Source organism: Mycteria americana, chromosome 10 (assembly GCF_035582795.1).
Source record: "Mycteria americana isolate JAX WOST 10 ecotype Jacksonville Zoo and Gardens chromosome 10, USCA_MyAme_1.0, whole genome shotgun sequence".
Classification (NCBI taxonomy): domain Eukaryota; kingdom Metazoa; phylum Chordata; class Aves; order Ciconiiformes; family Ciconiidae; genus Mycteria; species Mycteria americana.
This window is the reverse complement of record NC_134374.1, coordinates 9273784-9298826: the sequence shown is the minus strand read 5'-3', so window position 1 is coordinate 9298826 and position 25043 is coordinate 9273784. Positions and strand designations below refer to the sequence as shown.

General features: G+C 44.2%; 1 protein-coding gene across 4 annotated transcripts in view; it reads right to left on the bottom strand.

Moving 5' to 3' along the window:
- Positions 1-45: 45 nt before the first annotated feature.
- The window catches only part of PAK3 (p21 (RAC1) activated kinase 3), a 106471-nt gene continuing 81473 nt past the window's right edge, over positions 46-25043 (bottom strand). For all 4 annotated transcript variants that reach the window (XM_075512774.1, XM_075512775.1, XM_075512772.1 and 1 more), the window contains 8 exons: positions 23799-23862; positions 19761-19809; positions 16881-16993; positions 15888-16005; positions 14945-15044; positions 14317-14513; positions 3417-3554; positions 46-1846 (listed from right to left, as the gene is read on the bottom strand). In XM_075512774.1, the coding sequence (XP_075368889.1) occupies positions 1757-1846; positions 3417-3554; positions 14317-14513; positions 14945-15044; positions 15888-16005; positions 16881-16993; positions 19761-19809; positions 23799-23862 (869 nt within the window). In that variant the 3' untranslated portion in view covers positions 46-1756. The remainder of the gene's footprint in view (positions 1847-3416; positions 3555-14316; positions 14514-14944; positions 15045-15887; positions 16006-16880; positions 16994-19760; positions 19810-23798; positions 23863-25043) is intronic.

Here is a 25043-nt window from a genome sequence, read left to right as displayed (position 1 = left end):
CTTTGCAGGACCAGTCTGAACATGAAGATCAACAGCAGAAAGCTGTTTTACTCTTTTTTTTTTTTCCTCACTGGGTAGGTGTTGCTTCAATTGCTGTTTTGAAGGTCTTTGATTAGTTGTACTACTAAAATACAGCAACAAATACTCCATGCAAACGCTTTTTCTGAGTGAAGCCACATTGCATCTTTCTTTCAGAAATGAATAAATAAAACACGAATTGCATACTTAAACTATTCTGCTCCCTTACAAATCAGTTGACTAGTCAAGCACAATCCTCAGTCACATCCAGGATTCCCTCTCTCCCAGCAGCTCAGAGCTGCATTCAGCAGTGCTTGCTGTACACAGGACAGCAGAAAGCAGGCTGGCTTCATGCCTCTAAATACTTCTGCAATCCACTCTGCATTTCACACATTTGTTCTCGCTCAGTGCAGAACTCCAGGTTTTAACGCGCTTTCTTCCAGAGCTGTCTGCTGCACTGGCTCATGCATGTCTAAACTGTGGAAGTTGTCACTCACTCATGTCGGCCTCAGTTTCCATGGCAGAACTCGCGTGCCTAGAGGACACTCACCTGCGCACGAGCCTGCGGAGCAGCCCGGCTCCCTCCCCCTCTGCCGAGAGGTGCACAGATGCTACTGACCTTTCCCAGGAGCTACGAGACGACCAGGAGAGCAGGCATCCTCAGAAGTGACAACACCACTCAGCTCTGTTTTGCCCTTCTCTACTCCTGCGCGGACTCAAGATGGCTAATCCCGCCAGTCTGCGCATTTCACGGCATGGCTACGATTCACCTCAGGAGCAGCCCACTGCCAGTTTGGCTCTGACACGGGATGGTTAGTCCGGTCCCAGGAAGAGGCAAGCACCCAGTGCCGGTCTGCTGCTGCTGGCTACTACAAGCGCCTTCTTCCAGCCTGGGTCTGCGGATGCTGAGGCTGCTCTGTGCTCTGCAAGGGGTCTGCTGGGGCTCAGCACCAAGCAAGGCTGGGCCCGCTCTCACCTCACGTTTCTCTTACAGCTTTGCATCAGACGAGCCCTTCCTGAGCGCACTGACTGATCTTTCTGCTTTTTCGTTTTAGTAAGACTCTCATCCAGGCAAACAGATTACAATTAGTTATACAAATCAAATTGTCAAGAACTGAAACACTATATATTCACAGTTGAAAGCCTGTATCTCAACAGGATGTTTGTCTGCCCCACTCTTGATTCCTTTTTGGTTGGAAATGCATTTCACTTTATTCCCCATCTAGAAGTACCATGACTGGGCAAATACCAGTGAGTGGGCTGTATTCAAAAGGCAGTGCAGTCTGGAGTTTATGAATGAAGGAGACCCTTCTCCAATTCCAAACCATACAAAAAAACCCCAAACCATAAAAGGGACTTGCCATCTTTAAAAGAAACAACTGACAATTGAAAAGTGAATGTACAGCTTATTCACAGGGTGAGAAGGAAGGGAATCTTCCAACTGAATTTACTTTACCTGGGAAATGGCTGAGGCAGCAAAGCATTTTCGGTCATTACCTCTCTGTCTTAAGCCCTGTTTCATCTTAAAAATAAATTAAGGAGCCAGAAAGCAGGAAGAAGACAAATGATCATTTTTTACTCCTTGAGGGACTGGGTTGTTCTCCCTCCTACCACCATGACTGTGACCGTTGGTTTGTTCATCCATCCATCTGCCCTGCAGCACAAGAGTTGAGGTTTTACAGAGTTTTTGTTCTCAGTCCTGCTCTGAGCTGGCATGGGAGAAAGCCGGCCTGAAGCGCTAGCGGCTGCTGTTCTTAATCGCTTCCTTTGCTGCAATGATCAGAGGAGTCAGGCTGGAGAGTGGCTTGGCTAATTTTAAAAATGGATGCTGCCCAAAGGAAAAAAAGAAATGAACCATTACTTTCCAAACTCAGTTACTCACAGTATTCCTCTGGTTACCAGGAATACGCAGAAATAGGACTGAGGGGACCATCTGCACCTGCGTCTTCATGTCCAGTACCTTGCTATCACAGGCAAACATGGCCCATAATCCCATTAATCCATTTATCAAGGTGTCTTCGGCTTGCTGGGATTTAGGCCCTGCCAGCGCTCTGGGAATGCTGCTTGCTGTCCCAGGGCCTTGTTCCTTTCAGGAAACTCGAAATACTTAGGTTCCTGTTTTCTAAAGACATGGGCTATTTTAGTTGTCAAAAAAGATGAGGGGCATAAGCCATTCCTCGGGGAACTCCAAGACCTCTAGGAAATGTTTATCCCAATAGTATTTACGCCCATGTGTCATTCTGAAGGCCACTGAGGTACAGGTTTTCAGCACCAAGACAAGAGCAGGGAGACAAGTAACAGAGCGCTGATGGACTCAGCTCTGGGTTGCAGTGAGAGCAGTGCCTACCATCCCATCCCCTGCCCCTCCTGCGCTAGCTGGCACCTTCACAGCAGGGACAGCCACGTGGCACGTGCTGCAACTCCCTATCTGCCACAGAACCTGGCAGTAAACCCGTAGCAGTTCTCAGCTACTCGACTGTGCCAGGCAGCAAGTGGAGCTGTGTACAAGTCCCGCTCAGCTGTCCCCGTTTCGGTGGCAGAAACCTCTAAAAGTGGAGCTCAGTGGCAGAAACCTCTAAGAGTGGGGCATGGTGGACAAGCCGGGGCCCCTCTGATGCTCACAGTGAGCACCCCACAGCCCATTCCTTCCCACAGCCAAATCTCTTAGCACTTGGGTGTGACCGATTTCATTGGGTTCTTCCCTGGTCATATCTCTCTATACAGTAGTCACCAACACCGTATCAGGCCTCCGTACCTGGTATCATTCCACTTCAGTTATTTTGCCACCATGTCAAACTGAATATACTACCAAAATACAAAACAGGGCCACAGAAATGATCAGGGGGCTGGAACACCTCTCCTGTGAGGACAGGCTGAGAGAGCTGGGGTTGTTCAGCCTGGAGAAGAGAAGGCTCCAGGGAGACCTTATTGTGGCCTTTTGATACTTAAAGGGGGCTTGTAAGAAAGATGGGGACAAACTTTTTAGCAGGGCCTGTTGCGACAGGACAAGGTATAATGATTTTAAACTAAAAGAGGGTAGATTCAGGCCAGATATAAGGAAGAAATTTTTTACAATGAGGGTGATGAAGCACTGGCACAGGTTGCCCAGAGAGGTGGTCGATGCCCCATCCCTGGGAACATTCAAGGTCAGGTTGGACGGGGCTTTGAGCAACCTGACCTAGTTGGAGATGTCCCTGCTCATTGCAGGGGTTGGACTAGATGGCCTTGAAAGGTCCCTTCCAACTCAAACCATTCTATGATTCTACGTATTTTTCATTTGAACAGCACCAAGACTGGAGACTAATGTGAGGGGGTTCCATCTGATGCCTTCAAGTATAGCTGATGAGAAAAACCTTACGTAGTACAGCTGTTTCACTTGCAGCCGCTTCGCATTTTACCTGCAGAAGTTCCTTGGCAGACCCTCGCCTGTCCACATCCATCTCCAGGCAGCAGTTCAGAAAGTCACGAAACACAGCGGACAGTCGCTCGGGGTTCTGCAGCTCTGGTGTCCCATTCGTAGCTATCAGATACAGCGCCTAGAGAAAAAGGAAACATGAGACTCCACCTGTTTCTTTCATATCCATAAATGCTAATATAGACCCCATTTTTTAAGGTCCAGTCTCCAGCAGCAGTTTCTCCCCTGGCAGAGGGTTAGAGATGATTTTTCTATACCAACAAAGAACCCCTGATGCAGCCACAACTATTCCAACATCAAAATGATCTTGCCTTGACAGCTGATTTCATTGGCTGACCTAGTTAGTATGAACTGCATCAGCAAAAGCACATTTTGCTTCTCCAAGTATTGATACTAGCTTTACAGACTATTTTAAAGAGTGAATTTGCTCTATCTATATTATTTCAAAGGAATATTACATAAAATGCATCTCTGCAGTGCTCACTGGTCCCTAAAGTACAGCGTCCATAAAACAAAGGTAGTCAAGTTTTTTGCTCTGTTCTTGATAAAAATGGTAACCGGATGAAAAAAAGTAAATCCATCAGCTTATTCCTTGGATAAAGAAACAGAAACATTTGGAACCTCATTTTCAACACAGACACCTACGCTGCATGCACAAATATATTATGAAGAAAATGCATAATTGGGCAGACAGGAGCCACCTGCAACTATGTCTTTCAGCAGTCTCCAAATTCCAGATCAGCTTCACTTATGTGGTAAAAGAAAAAGTTTTAATGGTCTAATCAGAAAAATGAGTAGTTCCATCCCTATGGTAACCCTGTTCTAATTTTGATACTTAAGTAAATACATTAATGAAGTCCCCATCCCAGAAATTGCCAGGGAAGAAATGGGAGGTTTTGGCAGTTGGGTTATTGAAAGCTTAGGCTTGGTAACATGGAGAAAGTGGTTTGGACTATGAAAGAAATATGTTCACCAAGTATTTCAGCAAAAATGGACAAGAAGCAGAATAGACTATGTTGCCTTTAAACTATAATCTTCATGTTTTAGGCAAGCTTCCCAGTGAGAAGAATTGGGGGGTAGTTCCATCTCTCAAAACCACTGCTTTAGAAAAGTTGTTGGGGTTTTTTTTGTTTTGTTTTGGGGTTTTTTTGTTTTTTTTTTGTTTTGGTTTGGGTTTTTTGTTTTGCTGTTTTGTTTTGGGGTTTTTTTTTTGTTTTTTGGAAACATAACATTAGATCTATTACACTTGTTTGATGTTTTCAGGGTCATCCTCACAGACAGAAGAGCTGGAACAACTTAAAACCCAAAGCAAAGTGTTACCTGAGAACTGGGAGTATTCATTTGTGTTAAGGGTTGAGTCCTCTGTGAATTCCCTTCCATGATGTGCATAAACGTCCAGCTGCTCACCTGAATGCACAGTCACTCTGTGCACACAGGCCTATCCAAAACCCTTGAAAATTCCAGCCTTTCTCCTCCTCAATAGCACCTAGCCTAAGCTAAGCTTAAGTTTCTTAAACAAAGCCAAGGACACTCACTTCCATGCAGCTGACAGTGTTCATGCAGCTTAGCAAGTCTTCCTGATACTCCTCAGGCCAAGGAATTATAACGTAATTTTGCAAAACACAGGGTGAGCATTATCCAATGTGGTTCACTTGTAACCAAGGTCTAACATGCTGAGAAGCTAGAGAGATGAGTTCATTCTGTTTTTGCAAGATGTTATTTAGAAACATAAGACAAACATTTTGAACTATTCAAACTTAAACTTGCAAAATATGTCTAAAATACACAGTAATAACAACAGAAATAGGCCTAGGAGTCTTCCATAAAAATGTCTGCCATGATAATAACAGCTCTGCACTACTGGCATTTAAATAGACCGTGACCAAATTGACTTTGTTGTTACCCTCTTAAATACAAAGAAAATTTCCAAGCCGAAAAAGGCAAATGAAATATCCTAGAGTAAAAACAATAAAAGGAAGTTTCTTTACTTTTCCCACAACATAAATGTCACAAAATCAGTCTTATCCTGTCCATCTGCAGCTGACCTCAGCCACCAGACACAGTGGTGAGCTGGAGTGCCTGTCCTCACTATGTTTAAATTGTGCTACCCAAGGGATGTTACTTCTCCTGCGGTAAAGGAATACAGCACCGATGTCAACCTTGGGAATTTTATTCCAGCTACATTCACCCGACTGTGAAACAGGAGCACCAGGACAAATGGAGCTCTTTTCGTTGCTCATTTCTTCACAGAACATGAATCATGAGGAAGAGTCATCTTTAGCTAGGTACTGCACCTTTTAAATATTTCTACAACAACAGAAAAAGGTCTATGGGAAGCTGAAGTACCTTCTTATCAGGTATCTTTTGGTTTCCTATGATACAGCCAGCAAAGAAAAACAAGTACAGTACAAAGGAAATGAGTGTTTGCAGTAGCTGCAAAGTCGCAAAAAGCTCATTAATTTGTTTAACATACCAAAAACCAAGGAAGGATTCAGCATACAATTATAGCTGCAGTCTGTGAAAATGATATCCTGAAGTTATCCAGGCCACCCAGATACATGACAGAACAATATACAGATGACTTAGAAGCCTGAAACTGTAGCAGTTCCACAGCATTTGGAAAATATGCTACAGTTTTGAGGAAAATTGATGCACTGTGGTTAATAAATGAAAAAGCAAACAGAAATGCTTAGGGTTTGGTTTGTTGGGTTTTTTTTCAGTTGAAACTAGGGAGTTCCAACCTGCATTTCAAAGGATATTTATTGCACCAATGTTTGTCCCTCAGGCCCTAGGCATGCGCCTGATGGAAGGAAATCACAGTGAGAGAAAACAAATACCATCACAGAAATATCCAGGACACTCATGGCTGGAAAATGGTTCATTCCTGTGAGTTCTGCATAGGCTGGAAAGAACCTAAGCAACATGGGATGCGTTTGCTCTACACGTGGAAAACAACAAATGCATCTACATTAAGACTGCTGTTAACTCTATGATTAATGATCCTTTAACGCCCTTATAATTTATTTATGTATTTAAATTAGCATCAGTAACTGAAGCTCCTGCATGCCTTCCATTATTAAAACAATCATTCATAAAAATGAAAGAGCATCCTTTTGTTTCCAAGCTTTGCAGAATTCCCTGAATGTGGTCTAAATGTGACTATTAAGCCCAACAACTACCGTGTGCCATCAGCTGAACAACTTAGCTGTAAAAACAGGTCTTGCTTCTAAGCTCTCCTGTTTGGATGCAGCTGAGGCCTCTCACTGAAGCCTCTGATTCCACATACAACAGCAGATGGATCCTGGCCCTACTGGGGTTGATTTACCTTAATAAAACTAGCCGATAATGGGAACCTCAGGCAGTCCATCACAAGCTGTTCACTGTTCCTAGCTCAGGGGCAACAACCTCTGCAAGAGAGTCCAGGAAGCTAATACAGATGGTACCAACTTCAGATGCCTGATTTTAATCTACTGCAATTTTACTCAGACACCTGAAGATGCCTTGAAGCTCTAAGTGTTCAAGTTGATCTTAACTCCAGCAGGAGATGAGGCATGTATGGAGAAAAAGAGCATCTCAAATAATCTGGGTAAGGGCAAGAATAGCTGAATGTGAATTTGGTCAGAGATAAGAAATCCAGTGATCTTTCTAACAGTTGACCTGAGGCTTCTCGAGGAGTCCTAATCAACATTTATTTGATGTCTGCTGGAAATACAATACAGCAGAGAGGAAACAGTCTCGGAGGTTCCTGGAGTGTGTGGCAGATAACCTCTGACACAGCTGGTGAGGGAGCCAACTAGGGAAGGTGCCCCGCTGGACCTCTTGTTCACGAACAGAGAAGGACTTGTGAGCGATGTGATGGCTGGAGGCCATCTTGGGCAGAGTGATCACGAAAGAGTTTTTGATTCTTGGAGAATTGAGGAGGGGGGTCAGCAGAACTGCTACCTTGGACTTCCGAGGGCAGACTTTGGCCTGTTTAGGAGCCTGGTTGACAGAGTCCCTTGGGAGCAGCCCTAAAGGGCAAAGGAGTCCAGGAAGGCTGGACATTCTTCAAGAAGGAAATCTTAAAGGCGCAGGAGCAGACCGTCCCCATGTGCTGAAAGACGAGCTGGCGGGGAAGAAGACCAGCCTGGCTGAACAGAGGGATTTGGCTGGAACTCAGGAAAAAGAGGAGAGCCTACAACCTCTGGAAGAAGGGGCAGGCAAGTCAGGAGGACTACAAAGGTGTAGCGAGGTTGTGCAGGGAGAAAATTAGAAGGGCCAAGGCCAAGCTATAGCTCAATCTGGCTACTGCTGTAAAAGACAATAAAAAATACTTCTTCAAATACATTAGCAGCAAAAGGAGAGCTAAGGAGAATCTCCAGCCCCTAGTAGATGGGGGAGGGAACACAGTGACAAAGGATAGGGAAAAGGCTGAGGTACTTAATGCCTTCTTTGCCTCAGTCTTTAATAGCAGGGCCGACTGTTCTCTGGGTACCCAGCCCCCCGAGTCGGAAGACAGGGACGGGGACCTGGAGAATGGAGCCCCCATAATCCAGGGGGAAATGGTCAGTGACCTGCTACACCACTTAGACACTCACAAGTCTATGGGGCCTGATGAGATCCACCCCAGAGTACTGAAGGAACTGGCAGATGTGCTCACCAAGCCCCTTTCCATCATTTACCAGCAGTCCTGGCTAACTGGGGAGGTCCCTGCTGACTGGAGATTAGCGAATGTGACACCCATCTTCAAGAAGGGCTGGAAGGAGGAGCCGGGGAACTACAGGCCTGTCAGCCTGACCTCGGTACCAGGAAAGCTGATGGAGCAGACCATCTTGAGTGCCATCACACAGCATGTAGAGGATAACCAAGGGATCAAGCCCAGCCAGCATGGGTTTAGGAAAGGCAGGTCCTGATTGACCAACCTGATCTCCTTCTATGACCAGGTGACCCACCTAGTAGATGAGGGAAAGGCTGTGGATGTTGTCTATCTAGACTTTAGTAAAGCCTTTGACACCGCTTCCCACAGCATTCTCCTGGAGAAACTGGCTGCTCATGGCTTGGATGGGTGTACTCTTCACTGGGTAAAGAACTGGCTGGACGGCCGGGCCCAAAGAGTGGTGGTGAACGGAGTTAAATCCAGTTGGTGGCCGGTCACAAGTGGGGTTCCCCAGGGCTCAGTACTGGGGCCAGTTCTGTTTAATATCTTCATCAATGATCTGGACAAAGTGATTGAGTGCACCCTCAGTAAGTCTGCAGATGACACCAAGTTGTGTGGGAGTGTTGATCTGCTTGAGGGTAGGAAGGCTCTGCAGAGGGATCTGGACAGGCTGGATCGATGGGCCAAGGCCAATTGTATGAGGTTCAACAAGGCTCAGTGCTGGGTCCTGCACTTGGGTCACATCAACCCCATGCAACGCTACAGGCTTGGGGAAGAGTGGCTGGAAAGCTGCCTGGCAGAGAAGGACCTGGGGGTGTTGGTTGACAGCCGGCTGCATACGAGCCAGCAGTGTGCCCAGGTGGCCAAGAAGGCCAACAGCATCCTAGCCTGTATCAGAAATAGTGTGGCCAGCAGGACTAGGGCAGGGATCGTGTCCCTGTACTCGGCATTGGTGAGGCCGCACCTCGAATACTGTGTTCAGTTTTGGGCCCCTCACTACAAGAGAGACATTGAGGGGCTGGAGCGTGTCCAGAGAAGGGCAATGAAGCTGGTGAAGGGTCTGGAGCACAAGGCTGATGGGGAGCGGCTGAGGGAACTGGGGTTGTTCAGCCTGGAGAAAAGGAGGCTGAGGGGAGACCTCATCGCTCTCTACAACTGCCTGAAAGGAGGTTGTAGAGAGGTGGGGGTCGGTCTCTTCTCCCAGGTAACAAGTGATAGGACGAGAGGAAATGGCCTCAAGTTGTGCCAGGGGAGGTTTAGACTGGCTTAATCTGGTATTTGAGCATTGTATTGAAGCCATTACTGTACTTCAGGTACCACCTCATGAAGACAATTGGCAATTATACTTCTTCCTCCGAGAGGTTTTTTATGGAGGAAATACAGAATAGCAGAATACCTTCTTCTGTCATGTTTCCTCCTCCATTACAGTAACTTTCCAGTATCTTGAACATCCTTGGATAGTTAAGGTACTTCTATTGGTATTGCTTGGGAATATTGTTTTGGTTTTGTCTAAGGTTAATAAGCAATTTAAGAATATCATCCAGAGATCTGCCCCGAGGCTGGATAGTTATGAGTGGCAGGGTGTGCAGGATAGTATGGGCAAGTACCTAGGACAGTGGGCACCTCCAGTGTTTTGAAACTTCACCCCTGAACAAGTGCAGAATCCTGAAAAATTAGTAAAATATTTGGGAAAAGTATGCCGTAATCCTGGCACTTCCAGAGAGACACAAGTCACTGCAACATGCTGGGGCCTGGCCCATGCCCTCCAAAACCTGTTCAACACTATTCAGTACCCTCAAGGGGAAGAGAAGGTGTCTGGATCTGATGACACAGTGACAGGCACTGCGGCTACTCCAAATCCCCCTGCGACAGGCACTATGGCTACTCCAACCTCGGCGACAGATACTGTGGTTATTCCAATCCCCGTGACAGGCACTGCGGCTGAACCAGGGAACCAACCCATGCCGGCCCTTATACACAAGAAATCTTGGAAGCAAAAGTAAGCTTGTTTAGAAAGAGAGGATGAAAGAGCAGGGCCATCACAGGGAGAGGAGGAGGAAGAGGAAGAACTCGTAAATGAGATGGAAACCACCTGATCCCTATCCCCGAGTGAGCTGTGAGATATGCAAAAAGATTCCAGCCATCGTCCAGGCGAGCACATGGTCAGCTGGCCGCTCCGATGCTGGGATCACAGGGCCTGTAGCCTGGAATTAGAGGGTAAGGAAGCCAAACAGCTGGGATCCCTTCCTAGGGAAGGGGGCATTGACAAAGCGATTGGAAAAGGGGCACAAGCCCTCAGCCTCTGGAGGTGACTCCTGTCAGGTACGAAGGAAAGATGTCCCTTCAAGGAAGATGTTATATATCGCCCAGGCAAATGGACCACCATGGAGAGAGGTGTCCAGTACCTGAGGGAATTGCTCATGCTGGAGGTGGTTTATGGAGTCCTATACAACAAGTTGTAGACACTGCTGAAGGAGAAGGTGAATCGAGCCAATCTGCAGAAGTAATAGCCATCGAGCTGGCTTTAGACATTGCTGAACGAGAAAAGTGGCCAGTGCTCTATCTCTATACTGACTCATGGATGGTGGCAAAGGCCCTGTGGGAGTGGTTACAGCAATGGAAGCAGAGCAACTGGGAGCGCAGAGGCAAACCCATCTGGGCTAGAGCAGAAGGGTCTAGAGCAGAAGTCTTATGAGGAGCGGCTGAGGGAGCTGGGGTTGTTTAGCCTGGAGAAAAGGAGGCTGAGGGGAGACCTCATCGCTCTCTACAACTGCCTGAAAGGAGGTTGTAGAGAGGTGGGGTCGGTCTCTTCTCCCAGGTAACAAGTGATAGGACGAGAGGAAATGGCCTCAAGTTGCGCCAGGGGAGGTTTAGATTGGATATGAGGAAATTTTACTTCACTGAAAGGGTTATCAAGCATTGGAACAGGCTGCCCAGGGAAGTGGTTGAGTCGCCATCCCTGGAGGTATTTAAAAGACGTTTGGATGAAGTGCTCAGGGACATGGTGTAGTGGTGGTTGTGGTAGTGTTAGGTTTATGGTTGGACTCGATCTTAAAGGTCTTTTCCAACCTATACGATTCTGTGGGCTGCTGCATTGTGGCAAGATACCGCTGCCCAGGTAGAGAAGCTGGTTGTAAAAGTACGTAACGTAAATGCTTATGTACCCAAGAGTTAGGCCACTGAAGAACATGAAAACAACCAGCAGGTGGATCAGGCTGCTCAGATTGAAGTGGCTGAGGTGGATCTGGACTGGCAACATAAGGGTGAATTATTTATAGCTTGGTGGGCCCATGACACCTCAGGCCATCAAGGAAGAGATGCAACATATAGATGGGCTCGCGATCGAGGGGTGGACTTGACCATGGGCACTATTGCACAGGTTATCCATGAATGTGAAATATGCACTGTGATCAAACAAGCCAGGAGGTTAAAGCCTCTGTGGTATAGAAGGCGACGGCTGAAATATAAATATGGGGAGGCCACTCCCACAAACCCACCAAGGCAAGCAGTATGTGCTTACAATGGTGGAAGCAACCACTGGATGGCTGGAAACATATCCTGTGCCCCATGCCACCACCCAGAACACTATCCTGGGCCTTGAAGAGCAACTCCTAGGGCGACATGGAACCCCAGAGAGAACCGAGTCAGACAACGGGACTCATGTCTGAAACAACCTCATAGACACCTGGGCCAAAGAGCACGGCATTGAGTGGGTATATCACATCCCCTGTCATGCACCAGCCTCCGGGAAAATCGAACAATAGAATGGACTGTTAAAGACTACACTGAGAGCAGTGGGTGGTGGGACATTCGAACATCGGGATACACACATAGCAAAGGCCACCTGGTTAGTCAACACTAGGGGATCTGTCAATCGAGCTGGCCCTGCCCAATCAAAACTTTTATGTACTGTAGAAGGGGATAAAGTCCCTGTAGTACACATAAAAAAATATGCTGGGCAAGGCAGTCTGGGTTACTCCTGCCTCAGGCAAAGGCAAACCCATTTGTGGGATTGCTTTTGCTCAAGGACCTGGGTGTACTTGGTGGGTGATGCGAAAGGATGGGGAAGTTCGATGTGTACCTCAAGGGGATTTGATTTTGGGTGAAAACAGCCAATGAACTGAATGGTATGATGTTAATTGCTATATAATACTGTGTGTCATCACTTCTGTGGTTGCTATATGCCATATCAATGGTATTTCACTAAGAATCACCCAGATTAATGAAGAATGAACTTTGATGAAACCAAGCAAAGTGCAGCAGTGATGGAACCAGAACTGGCTTCAGCATGCAACAGTCCAACACCACACACCATCTCTCCTGCCCTGCAGGACTGTTATGGCAGCTGGAGCCCAAAGTCATGGACTAAATGAACCCAATGGACATTTTAGAGGGATGGCCCATAGACTAAGGGAGTATCTGTGGTGTATATATCAAAAGACAGTGGTGGTGATTAATTGGAATGTATTGGAAAGGGTAGGACCTGGGCATGATGTGGGTGGATACTGTCCTGGTTTCAGCTGGGACAGAATTAATTTTCTTCCTAGTAGCTGGTATAGTGCTGTCATTTAGATTTAGTATGAGAATAATATTGATAACACACTGATGTTTTAGTTGCTGCTAAGCAGTGCTTACACTGGTCAAGGACTTTTCAGCTTCCCATGCTTTGCCAGGTGCACAAGAAGCTGTGAGGGGGCACAGCCAGAATAGTTGATCCCAACTGGCCAAAGGGCTATTCCATACCATATGGTGTCATGACACAGGGGCAGTTGGCAGGTGAGCAGTGATCACTGTTCAGGGACTGGCTGGGCATCAGTCAGCAGGTGGTGAGTGGTTCTATCACTTTTTTTTCCCCTAGGTTTTTTTCCTCTCTTGCTCTCTTATTGTTTTCCTTTTCATTACAATTTTTTTTTCCAATTATTAAACTGTTCTTACCTCAACCCACGAGTTTTCTTACTTTTGCTCTTCCAGTTCTCTCCCTCATCCCACCGGGGGGGGGGCAGTGAGCAAGCGCCTGGGTGGTGCTTAATTGCAGACTGAAGCTAAACCACAACACAGCAAACTGAAGCAAAACTGGTGATGTGCAAAAAGTCTCTGCTGGTAAAACTGGGCTGCAGCGACACAAGCGTACTGCCACCCCTGCCAGCTATGGTGCGTTCTGCTTATTCAGCATTGGTCTGAATCCAAACCTGTTTGTTTCTTATCCCCCCTCACAAGGTGGCACAGTGCACGCCACTCCACACGTGTGCATTGGAACCAAAAACCCCAGGGCACCTACTGAACCACAATAAGTCTTCCAAGAAAACTGAGGAACCTTTTTTCAAAAAGAGTGGACTGTATAATTGTTGTATTCCTTTCTTAAGTAGCACAGCTGGGGGTATCTCCTGACCTTTCTGTTGTTTCTTCTTTCAGTCCACAGTACACAGTCTGGGTGCCATAGACCAGAGAGCACAGCCTTACTGCTATGACAAAAGCTAAAGGTCATGCTCTATTTTAATTCTGGCCTTAACAAAAGTTATGTATATATACACACAGGTCAAAATTAATTTCCTCATAAATTCCTGCATCCTATCAGGAATTAACTGTGCAGCATTTAACTTTGTATCAGCTATCAGTCATGAGGTTTTATCTTGGTATACATTCCTCCACTATTACACGCTCATTTGTTGTAAGAACTGGTCATTTCATTTTAAGGAATTAGGATAAAATGGAAAACTTCAAAACATTAAAAATCCATTAGTTTACTACAAGGATCCATGCAAAAAATTCCTTTTAGAAATGTATTTGGTAATACATAATTGTTGCATTACTATAACTAGTGGCACTTCCTGAAAGGCTCAGGTAAGCAATCGGCACTTGATTCAAGTTTGAATAGATTTCTCTGCCTGCAGATTCAGTTAAAATGCTTTTCATAAAAACTCCCCAATTGGAGAAACTTGCCACTGAAAAATTCTTGTCATTCAGAGATACAGCTCAAAGAGAGTTCAAAAACCACATGAAAAATTTCAAGCATCGGTGAAGGCAAAAATGGCACATTTCTGAACTGGCTACATGTCACTTCTCTTTTGAGGTTCTCCCATTGATGTAACCAAAGCTACAGTATGTGCTGATGTGCTCCAGAGACATCTTTAGAAGCGAGCCTTGGTGGAACTAGTTCAAGTTGATGTGACTGGGATTTTGTCTCATGGGAGACAAAACATGGGACAGATTAGAAAGACAGTGGTATCTGATTTTATTTGCACCTTACCCTGAGAGGATTTTCATTAAGGTAAGGAGGTTCTCCTTCCACCATTTCTATTGCCATGATCCCAAGTGACCAGATGTCCACTTTGGGGCCGTATGCTTTTCTTGTCACCACTTCTGGTGCCATCCAGTAAGGAGTCCCGACCATTGTGCTCCGTTTACTCTGCTCAGGAGTGATCTGAGCACAGAAGCCAAAATCAGCTGAGGAGAAAAACAAGTATTGTTAAAGCCAGCTTGAATTATGAAACCAAGCAAAAGAAATCCCCACTATATGCCTGAGAATGCATTGTTGAATCTATCTGGAAAAGTGTCCATGCTCTGTTTACTCAGTGCTGTAGCCAAGGAAATACTGAATTGGCCACTTAAAAAACCCCTCAAGTTTCACACAGTGGCTTTTGTTCACTTGAAGCTTTAGATTGTAACTCCCTCCCTCTGGAAGGGACATACACAAACCAAAGCCACTCTTTACAGCTTTTTCCTTTCTACACCTCTCTGCACACTGGAATTGTGCTCTTAGCTTGCAGCAGTGGTCAGTGCACTACCACAGGCATCACTTCTGGGTAACTGGCAGTCAGTCAAAAGCAGCCCCACACCACATCCTGGGAACGCTGCGTCTGACCAAGAATACCTACTCAATTTGACAGATCCGTCCATTCCAAGAAGAATATTGTCGCTTTTGATGTCTCTGTGAATCACTTGATTTGAATGAAGGAAATCCAGGGCTTGCAGGCACTGATAGATAAAAAAGAAACATGAGGGTAAAAATTAACGACCTGACTTCATCACACAAGAAAGGAAATGGCTCTAAAAGATTTAATTTCTAGATGAATTGAGAGTAATGGCAGAATATTGTGCTGTCAAGAGGAATAGCTTGCTGCTTCAACACTATTAGAGTAATAACTTTCTAAATGAAGGCATATTAGCTTTTGAAAGAGAAATGTCAATTATTGTTACAGACTATCCCCTGAAAGCACAGACAGAATGACTGCTGCTGCAATGAACGTGCTACCTCCATCCATATGACAAACTATTGTTTGCCAAAAAAGAAAAAGTCCCTTCCTTCGGTATGAAGTGGATCACTTTCGGGTGGGAGGTTGCATGACAAAGATTTTATCGTTACAGCAGATTTGGAGATAGCACGTTAGTCATTTTTCAGAAGCAAACACCATTTTGGGTGGAATGCTATCCTTTTAAGCTGAGGACTGTGATAAATGAGTCTCTATTTTTCTTTGCTGTTATTTTAAAATTCTGCCACGAGCATGTTTGCTTTTACAGGCAAGGAATGCAGTACAGACATGTTCCAGGCAAATGTTTAAAGAGGCAAAGTTGAGAATAGTAAAACTAAAAAAAAAAAAAAAAAAAAAGATAGTACAATAACAGTATATAAGAGTATAACAACAGAGTATAGTAAGTGCAGTGATACTGGCAGGCAGTTCACTTAAGATGCTCTTTCTTCTCCATATTATAAAAGCAACAGAGAAAGAAAGCTCTGAACATGAAATCACTCATGTTCTTACCACCTGTTTAGAAGTACCATCCTGTCCAAGTAATCGAAGCACACACAGGATCCCTTACCTCCCTACAGACAGCTGCTATCTGTCCTTCATCCATACACGTCTCTGTAACAACATCCGTTAAAGAGCCTCCTGCCAAGTATTCCATAACCACCCAGAGTTCATCACCAACTAGGTAGCTGAAAGAAGAAAACAATAGCATTGAGATGAATGTGCCTAGCTAAATTACCTTATGAAAAAACTACAGTTGATTTTTGTTTCCAGGTCATTTTTAAATGAAGACAGAATAAAATGAATAGACATTCCTTCTAGGCTATACAGTACTTAGAATCTGTGCAGTCTAAATGAGAAAGGCACATTAAGTGAAAAATTAGCCGTCTTAGATGGCAAGCAAGTGAAAAATGCAGTTTAGTAACGGCAAAAATAAATCTTGAACCAGGACATATCACATCATCTGGGTTCATCATCTTAACACATAAATTCCATGATTAACTCCAGGAACAAAGCAACACAACTTTCATAGTTGTCCATGGTAGGAGGGTGTGTACCACTGAGGACAAAAATTGGTCAACAGTTTGGAAAACCTTACAGAAAATACATTCAGAAACAGGAAAAACAACTTAAAAACTGGCAACTTCCATGTTTCTGGAAACAAGAACCTAGTCTTCCTGGCATCCACAGCAATGGAAAATAGTGGGAACAGCCCAAGGGAAATAATTTCTATGATGATTTATCAGCACTTATCATAAGACACAGAAAATATGACCAACTAAAAAAAAAAAAAAAAACCAACAACAAAACAACATGGAGGTAGTGAACTTACAGGCTGCTGTTTTAGTAAGATCTGGCCGATCCAGGTTTTTGAAAACAGTCTTCAAACTATATATGCCAGAAAGGATTAATGCAAACAAAATGCAATCTCCTCCCATACATTGTGTTATGAGTAGATAAATAATAAAGAGGTCAACTTTCTGCCAGTGACCAAAGGGTTTTTTTAATCTTTGGCTTGCAGTATGTAAATGAACATTCACGTGATAATACCAGAACTACTTACCTGTCTAAATAGTTAACAATATTGGGGTTTTTATTTTCCCTCATGACCAGGATTTCATTAATAATTAGTTCCTTCTTGGGCTGTTGCTGGAGATTCATTTGCTTTATGGCCACCTAAAATGACATTGAAAACCATTAACCTGAGTAGTCTGTTGCACGAGATCAGAATGAACATGGAGTGAGTGTTTTTGGAATGACATAGCAGACCTGTGCCAAACTGTCTTATTAGACATCAGAGCTCAGTAACTCACATTACAACACCTTATTTCTCTGCTAGCTTGTGTGCTAGTTACAGGACACATGGCCATATACATTTTGCCTTGTAAAATCTGTAAAAATTGTCTTTAAACTATCAACCACAAATCTCTAACACCACTCTCTGGACCTACATTCTTCTCAAATGGCCTTAGTTTATCACCACTATTATTATTCACGCACGTTTTGCAAGCAGGAAGTAATTTTGTTACTGAAAATATATAAAAACAGCTGGTAACACTTTAGCAATTATATGATTTTTGATCATTATTTCAGCAACTGCTGTTATTCTTGACTGCATAACTGAAAGAACACACATACATATGTACATTACATATAAAATGCCCATACTAAAAAGATCATTAAGGTTACACAAAAAACATACAATCCTAGCACTTCCTAAGTTCTTGAATTCTGATTTTGCAACTCTAAATAACATTCTTTAACCCAATTTAGATTTGCAATTATTTTCTGGGTTTAAAAAAAATAATCCGTTCTATGGCATTTTATGGATACACCCAGGGTTATTAGCAGGGCTTAGGGCTTTTAGATCCCTTGTAGACCTCTATCTAAGAGCAGTTATGAAGTGCAGCACTGCAGGTGGATGACAAACTACCAGTAAGATTCAGATTTGCTTGACAGCCAGAAACGATAAATCAGAAATCTTTGGGGCTACAGCTTAACAGCTTAAGAGCAACGGGATTCTCTAAGACACCACCTTGTCTATTACTAATATGATCACTTCTGCTCTGAACCATTGTAGCCATCCTGCCTCTGCCTCATCCTGGCTCCTCTGCCCAGTCCCATCTTCCTCCAGGCAGCCACAGTCTCCACTTGAGCTTTTTGTCCTGGCTTCCTTGCTGATCCTGCTTCTGCCAGCCCCGTCCCTCTGGGCTCAGCCCTACTTCCCTCCCTGCCATCCAGCTCAGCTCTGGCCAAGGACTCCTACAAATACACCTTGCCCGGCGGTCCCAGAAGAGCCCTCCTACCCGACACGCACCTTGCAGGGAGATGTGGCCCTGTGGCTATTTAAAGTCTGCCTCTTGTTCCCTCCGTATGCAATTTGGCCAGCTTTCCCCTCTGTCTAGTCCTGCTCTTGACATGGCACGAGAGAGACCACCCCTCTGCTCTCATTCCTGGTTTTCTAGCCAGATTTTCAGGCAAGGTTTGTATATATTAAAAAACTCTGGCTTGGAAAAGGAAACAAATGTTAAGATGCCACTTTAAATTGGCCACTACAGGGACTGTCAGAGTTAACACCACTTTCCTTCAAGATTTGTTTCTCACCCCCCCAGCCCCCACTTCCCTGTGACCAGCTCACGGGCTGTAATGGGCTGTCACTGACACTGGTCCTAAACACAACTGTATCGTTTAGGAGAGATCTTTGCTCTCGATATACGTCTTCTCCTTTGTCAGCGTGTGTGTCAACTAGCTTCAGTATGACTAAAACACAAAATTGCGTCCTAAACATGATCTCTCCTTAATTAGGTCTTGCATTATACTTTGAAGATGAAACACATGATGGAAAAAATGCTAAATAGTATTACTGTCTGAACCTGTGATTAAGATAAATTGGGACTGAATGACAGCAGCCTCCATCAGCTAGTTGATGCATTAATATATTTAGTAATTAAGACAGCGCTAGTGTGTCCTTCTCTGAAAGATACTGCTTACCTCCTTGCCTTCTTTCTGGTAGTTAATAAGGACAAAGTCTGTCCAAAATTAAGCGATGTAATGAAGCTATTTATTCCTCACAGCAACAGGGGAATCTGTGACCACCCGTGGGGTTCTCCCAAGGCCTCTCATTAGGACTGATCTTTAGATTTTACAATTTGTATTGCTAACCGATCTATGGCCAGGTCCACAGGCAGATTTTATGCTGTAAATGTAGAGTTAAATTGTAGATATAGACCAACGTTCTCTGCACTAGCACAACTTTATGCACAATGGGGAACAGAGATATAACAATTTCTAAACCAATACATTTACACTGGCAATAAAAATTATATAGTTTTTATCAGGCCCAAAAGCTTGCTGGGATTTCTTTACAGATTTCTCTCCATTAAAATACCCATTCAGGGATGATGTAACGTGGTACCAGGCTGGGACCAACAATACTGTGGAGAGCACTGACCTGTTCTGAAGACAGAGTAAGTAAAAAAAATAATTCTCTTACAATTGGCCTTAAAAGCTATGGGTGAAGCATCAGGCCAAGCACAGAGAGCACCAAGGCTCTTACTGATTCCAGGGGGACCAGGGCCTCCCCCCAGGAATTCGCAGGCACCTTTTCAGGCCTTAATCAACACCTCAGTGTAATGGTTGCTGGAAAGTGGATGGCCACAGTAAGCGTTCAGTTACCGAGGCACAGAACCACATTGCCCTTAAAAAGATTTCACTGAAAAGCTGGAGACAGCAGATGATGTATTTTGCCAGCAGACACTCGTTCATGCTTAGGGGGAACAGCCTTAGCAGAAGATGTATTTTGCAGGCTGACACCAGTCCGTGCTTCAGAGGAACAGCCTTTGCAGTAACGATCTACTGGCAACCCGAAAGCCCCATCCACAGTTTGCACCAGAGAGGAAAGCACTGGATACCTGCAAAATCTGCTGGGACTGCCGATGCTTACCTCTTGTCCTGTGGCGATGTCGATTGCTGTATAAACAGTTCCTGATGCCCTAGAAACAAAACAGCAGTGAAGAAATGAGAAGTGGTTTAGTCCCTGTGAATAAAAGCAAGCCCAGATAGATCTCTGCTGCCAGTAGTGTTTATAAAACACCTTTGCTCATCCACTCCTTCAGCTGGCAGCGCACAGCGCAGCAGCCCACCAGCCCTCTGCCATGCAGGGTATCCAAGATAAAACTTATGTCCAATATGAAGAAAAAGGGCTGGTGCAAATCTCAAATGTACATACTAAATTATTTTAGTTCAAAACTTAAGGGCAGAGTGTCTAAAAAAACTGTAAAATAATATATTTAATTCTTTTTTTGTTTTCTCCAATTTTGCTTTGTTGTTTGGTTTTTGGTTTGTTTGGGGTTTTTTTGGGTTTTTTTGGGTTTGGTTTTTTTTTTTTTTCCTTTGTGTGTGTGTGTGTGTGGTTTTTTTTCCAGGGCATGTAACATACAGTCTAGTCGTGCCTTCTCAGACTTATTTGAGTCTATCTGCACAATTCAGGCAACACCATGCAGTCATTCTGAGAACCCTGAATACACGTGACAGCCATTTGAGGAAAGGATCTAGACACAGCTTTCTCCAGCATGCAAGGAAACTATTCTCCAGCCATCCTGCAAGGTCACAGTTAGAGCAGGTTAAGGCACATATTGTTTCACACACAAATGGAGAACTACTCAAAACAGAGGATCCTTAAGACAGCTGCTTTGTGTGTCAAGAGCCATCAGCAGCTGCTTCTGTTAGGTGCACCAGACAAGTGAAGGACTCTTCATGATGCCTATGTTTTGCTTCTGTGGCAGTCATAGGTTGTGTTGCAGAGCCACCAGAAATAAATGGCATGCTCACCTGCAAACTAGACAGTGTGGAGTTTTGTTTGCCATCTGCCTCTCATTAAAAGAGGTTCTTCCCCTGTAATGATGTGAAAGGCTGGAAAAGCCACGACCAGAGGAAATCCCTTTGGGTTTAAAGCAACCGCGGGCTTGTAAACCCTACTGGGGCTTCCTTCTGAGCTAAACCACAGGTTTACACTGCCGTCATTTAAGAAGCCCATGGCTGCATGGGCAGTGAGGCAAGGGAGAGCCAGGGTGGGAATTCTGAGCAGAGGGAACATGCATCCAGCAAGTGTCCCGCTAACTGAAAATGCCAAAATCAGTTTGCTCATTTTTACATGATCCCCCAGCTTGTTTGTTTACCTGCAGGCTGAAATATTTCTGAAGCATTTTAATTCAACAGGCACCAGAGACTGTACATCTGTGTTGAGAACAATGCTCTCATTGGGCATGCTATGTATTCTTTTAATATAAATGCAAATGCATTTTCCTATGACTAATTGTCGAGATTAATCCAATTTGTTTTCATAAAAAGCCAACACCATTTATTTAGACTTGCTAACACTGTGCTGTACCTCCTGAGCAAAGTCCTGTTAGGGTTTATTTAAAAACAGCTATTTAAATTAGGATGCTTTTGGTATGCTCCAGGCCATCTGTGAGGAGGTGAGATAAAGGTGAGTAATTTAAGTAAAGCTGTGAATTAATTGCAAGGGCTCTGCAGATTCTGCATTACGAACTTTTACTTCTAAGCAACTACAATTTCTGATCTGTATCTAACTTTTAAATGCTTCTGTAATATCTTGGTTTTAATGCAGTTAGGCAAGTACCAGGGCCCACAATTAGATTCATGTCACTGTGATGCACTGCAGTACAAGTTAAAAAAACCAACCTGAACCCAGGTTGCTCATGGCTCCATACTAATCTGTCTTTCTAGCAAGAGCTAAGACTGCTTGAGCAAACACAGCCTCTTTATCAAGCACTAGTTAACTAAGTTTCCTCTGGTGTCAGCAGCATTTTCAGTCCTCAGCTGAAGACAGATGACAAACCAGAGACTCAGCACTGAAGCTGACCTGTTCTTCAGCACAGGCCTGCTGACTACCGTTCACTGCAAAGTGGCTGTAAAACCATCACACTGTTTATTAACTTACCAGCTGTATGAAGCCATGAAGTGCTACCTGCCGGTCAAGTTGCTTTTCCTGCTGTAAGAAGTTGCTCTCTACCTGCAGTTCTCTGAGCAGCCACCTCTCTTGCTGCCTTGCAGTGCTCTCGTTAGCAGCTACTAAAAAACTACTCACTTCCAACACCACTAGTGCCTTTGGCATAACTGTACCCAACTCATTGCAAAGGCGGGCAGCTCAGGAACTGGCACCTGCATCAACTAAGCACATCACCACCATCCGAGGCAGTGCATCTCAGCCCGCCCTGCTGCAGACAGACACGCTAACCCCAGCCATGCAGCAGTCTGGTTCCTCCTGATCATCCTGTTTGATTACCTTTGTGATTATTTTTTTCTTTAGGATCTTTCCCCATCACTGTAAATTGACCTGCAGCATTACAGTCATGAGCTGGTTACGGCAGCACACTCACTCCTCTGTAAGAAGGGCATGCAATCTTCAGGCTGTACTAAAAGCTGGAGGAAATCAATTTAGATACCCTTTTAGGCCAGATATTAGCCACTTGTCTTTCCACCAGTTGTTGAGGCACCTTTGTACAAGCTCACTCCTAGGACTGTCAAAATAAGAGATTGTGAGGGTGATGGTCATATTCTCACAGTGACAGCAATAATCTGCTTCACACGCATGTTTATTCTCTCACTTTCAGTTGACACTTATCTTCTGAGAGACTGGCACAGCTCTAAGTGTCCACTGACGTTTTACAAATGACAATAAGAACCAAAGCTTCAGGTAGAAAGCAAGCTGGAATCTGAGAAAGGGCTTTTATTCAATGAATGGAGCAGAAACACTTTCCCACAAGTGCCCTACCAAACAAGATATATCTGCAATAAAGCCTGCCAGAGAAAGAACGTGAGTGTGCCTGACTTTCCGCAGTATGTATCAGTTCTAGGTCAGCACCATGCTACCCTGAGTTCAAATCTCATAAACAGCTCAGGCAAAAAAATGTCTCCTGATGTCAGTAAACAGCTTCTGCCATACACCGACAGCAGTGTGATCTTGGTGTTACACAAATGGTACTAACCCTCCTGGAATTACAACACAGCCAAGGAAACTTTGACTGAGCAGAGAGTCTGTCCATATTTAAAATGCAAGTCAGATACCTAATTTTGATGTAATCTCTTTTGTTCTTGCCTCCTCACATAGGAAATATTTCAGATCAATCAATCCTATTTACAGTAAGCCAAGCTAGGTTTCAAAAGGGAATAGCCTGGTTGATTATTTTCAGGAAACTCCTAAAACCTGCAAGATCCACGAGTGGTCTGCCATCAGGCAGATAATGCATTTTCTCATCACATACTTTGTGCATCAACACTGTGTTTATTACTGAGTTTTTGTTTGGGTTTTTCAGGGTGTTTTTGGGGTTTTTTTGTTTTGTTTTGTTTTTTTGGTTTTTTGTTTGGTTTTGTTGTGTTTTTTTGTTGTTGTTGTGGGTTGTTTTTTTGTTTTTTGGTTGGTTTTTTTTTTTTTTTTTTTTTTTTTTTTTACTACCTCTGCCAGAAAAGGGAGCTTATTATTTAATAGCTGGCTTCGGTTTCTAAACTATGTAGTTATAATCCTGATCACTGAATATTTTAAGCAAAATATTTGCAAGAAATGTTATTGAGAACTGTTATTTATCTGACAACTATCAGGTGGTAAGCTACTCTTTTAGGCAATAAAGTTTCTTCTCCTTTCTTTAGCATGGCCATATTATTTTGAGACATACAAAAATGATTTCTCCTAAGATAATAAGCAAACAAAATATGCCACACACTTGAGGGACAGTAGATCTTCCAGGTCCTGCTCCTTGCTGCAGACAAGACATTGCCAGCATCAAGTTGTCTTTGACGATGCCTTCTGAACACAGTTATAAATTCTGATCAGTACTGAGAGACAGGAGAATCTAAACCCAGTGCGTGAACATGTTTGGAGCTTTCCCGACTTCACACTTGATGTTACGCCAGCAAAACACCTGGCCCATGTTTTTGTATAAGTAACTGTGATTGGACTTACCCTTGGCCAATTTTTTCAAATCGAGTGTATTTCTTCTTAGGATCTCCCACGCTCACAATGCTCCCTGAAAGAAACAAAATTAAAGATGCTCACTTAAAAGTGGAGATACCACCTTCCAGCAGAGGAGAAATGCAGCCCCGCTGTCTGGGGTTGGGAGCCGTTTGTAGTCAGTTGGGTAACAACAACAACAACACAGGCAGCTCCGTAGCTGCCTCCACAGATGGCCTCCACGAAGACTGATTTTCTAGAGTCCTTTGGAGAGTTACCTTGACAGGAAACTAAGAACATGGAGAAACATTCACAGGAGACAGATATCAGAAAAGAACAAGTACCAATGCAAGTGTTTGTTGTCTATAAACATTAATGAGAGCTGGAACAACAGAGCCTTTATTTTCTTAGGAATAAATACTCTGTGTGATTCAACAGAAGGTTTAATACTTCTGAAGATTAAATGCACCTTGGGTTCTGGAATCAATTTGTATGAACAGGTGCCATTTTCGGAACAGGAAGAATATTGCAAAGTGTTTCCAGGAGGGGATCTTCGCAACCTTTCAGCAGTTTGCCAAAAGAATGCTGTTGTGTTTTTAAAGAACAGCATCTCATGTCATAATCAATAATTATGGGGCTCTAAGAACTATGACCCTCATCAGTTATTACCAGGCTAAGTTCTGAAGAAGACCTTGCTTGTGCCATTTTAAGAACCACACTGCTTGTCCTCAACCTGACTCGGATCAGTAACTAGCATTTGACTCGCACTCTCAACACTGCACACACGCTGATCTTCACAAATAAGCACCGCCACGGCGGATAACAAGAACAGCAATACTCCTCAGGCGCTAGTGTTACACAGACAGCTGCACAAATGAGATGCTGATCATTTCATGAGTACAGGCGATGCGGTTCAGAAGCCAGGCCAGACGGGGTGCTGCCGCCTCCCGGCAGCTCTGCGCTGCAGCAGCGGGAAGGCAGGGCCAGTCTGTCCGGCACAGGGCGCGCGGGACAGTCCAAGTCCATCAGCCATTGTGGAGCTCATGTGCCACTGAAAGCTAAAATGAAAGCATGCACTGCTTGACAGCTTCTTGCCCGCTCTGAGGTGTAGGCAGTCTGAACGGGAAGGAAAGCAAGCAGTAATTAGGATGCTGTGTTTGTGTCGAATTAAAGAGCCAAAATCTGATAAACTCAAACAAATCTGAAGGAATAATTAAAAAACAATATTGTTTTTTCTGGTCCAGTAGTTTACTAGAT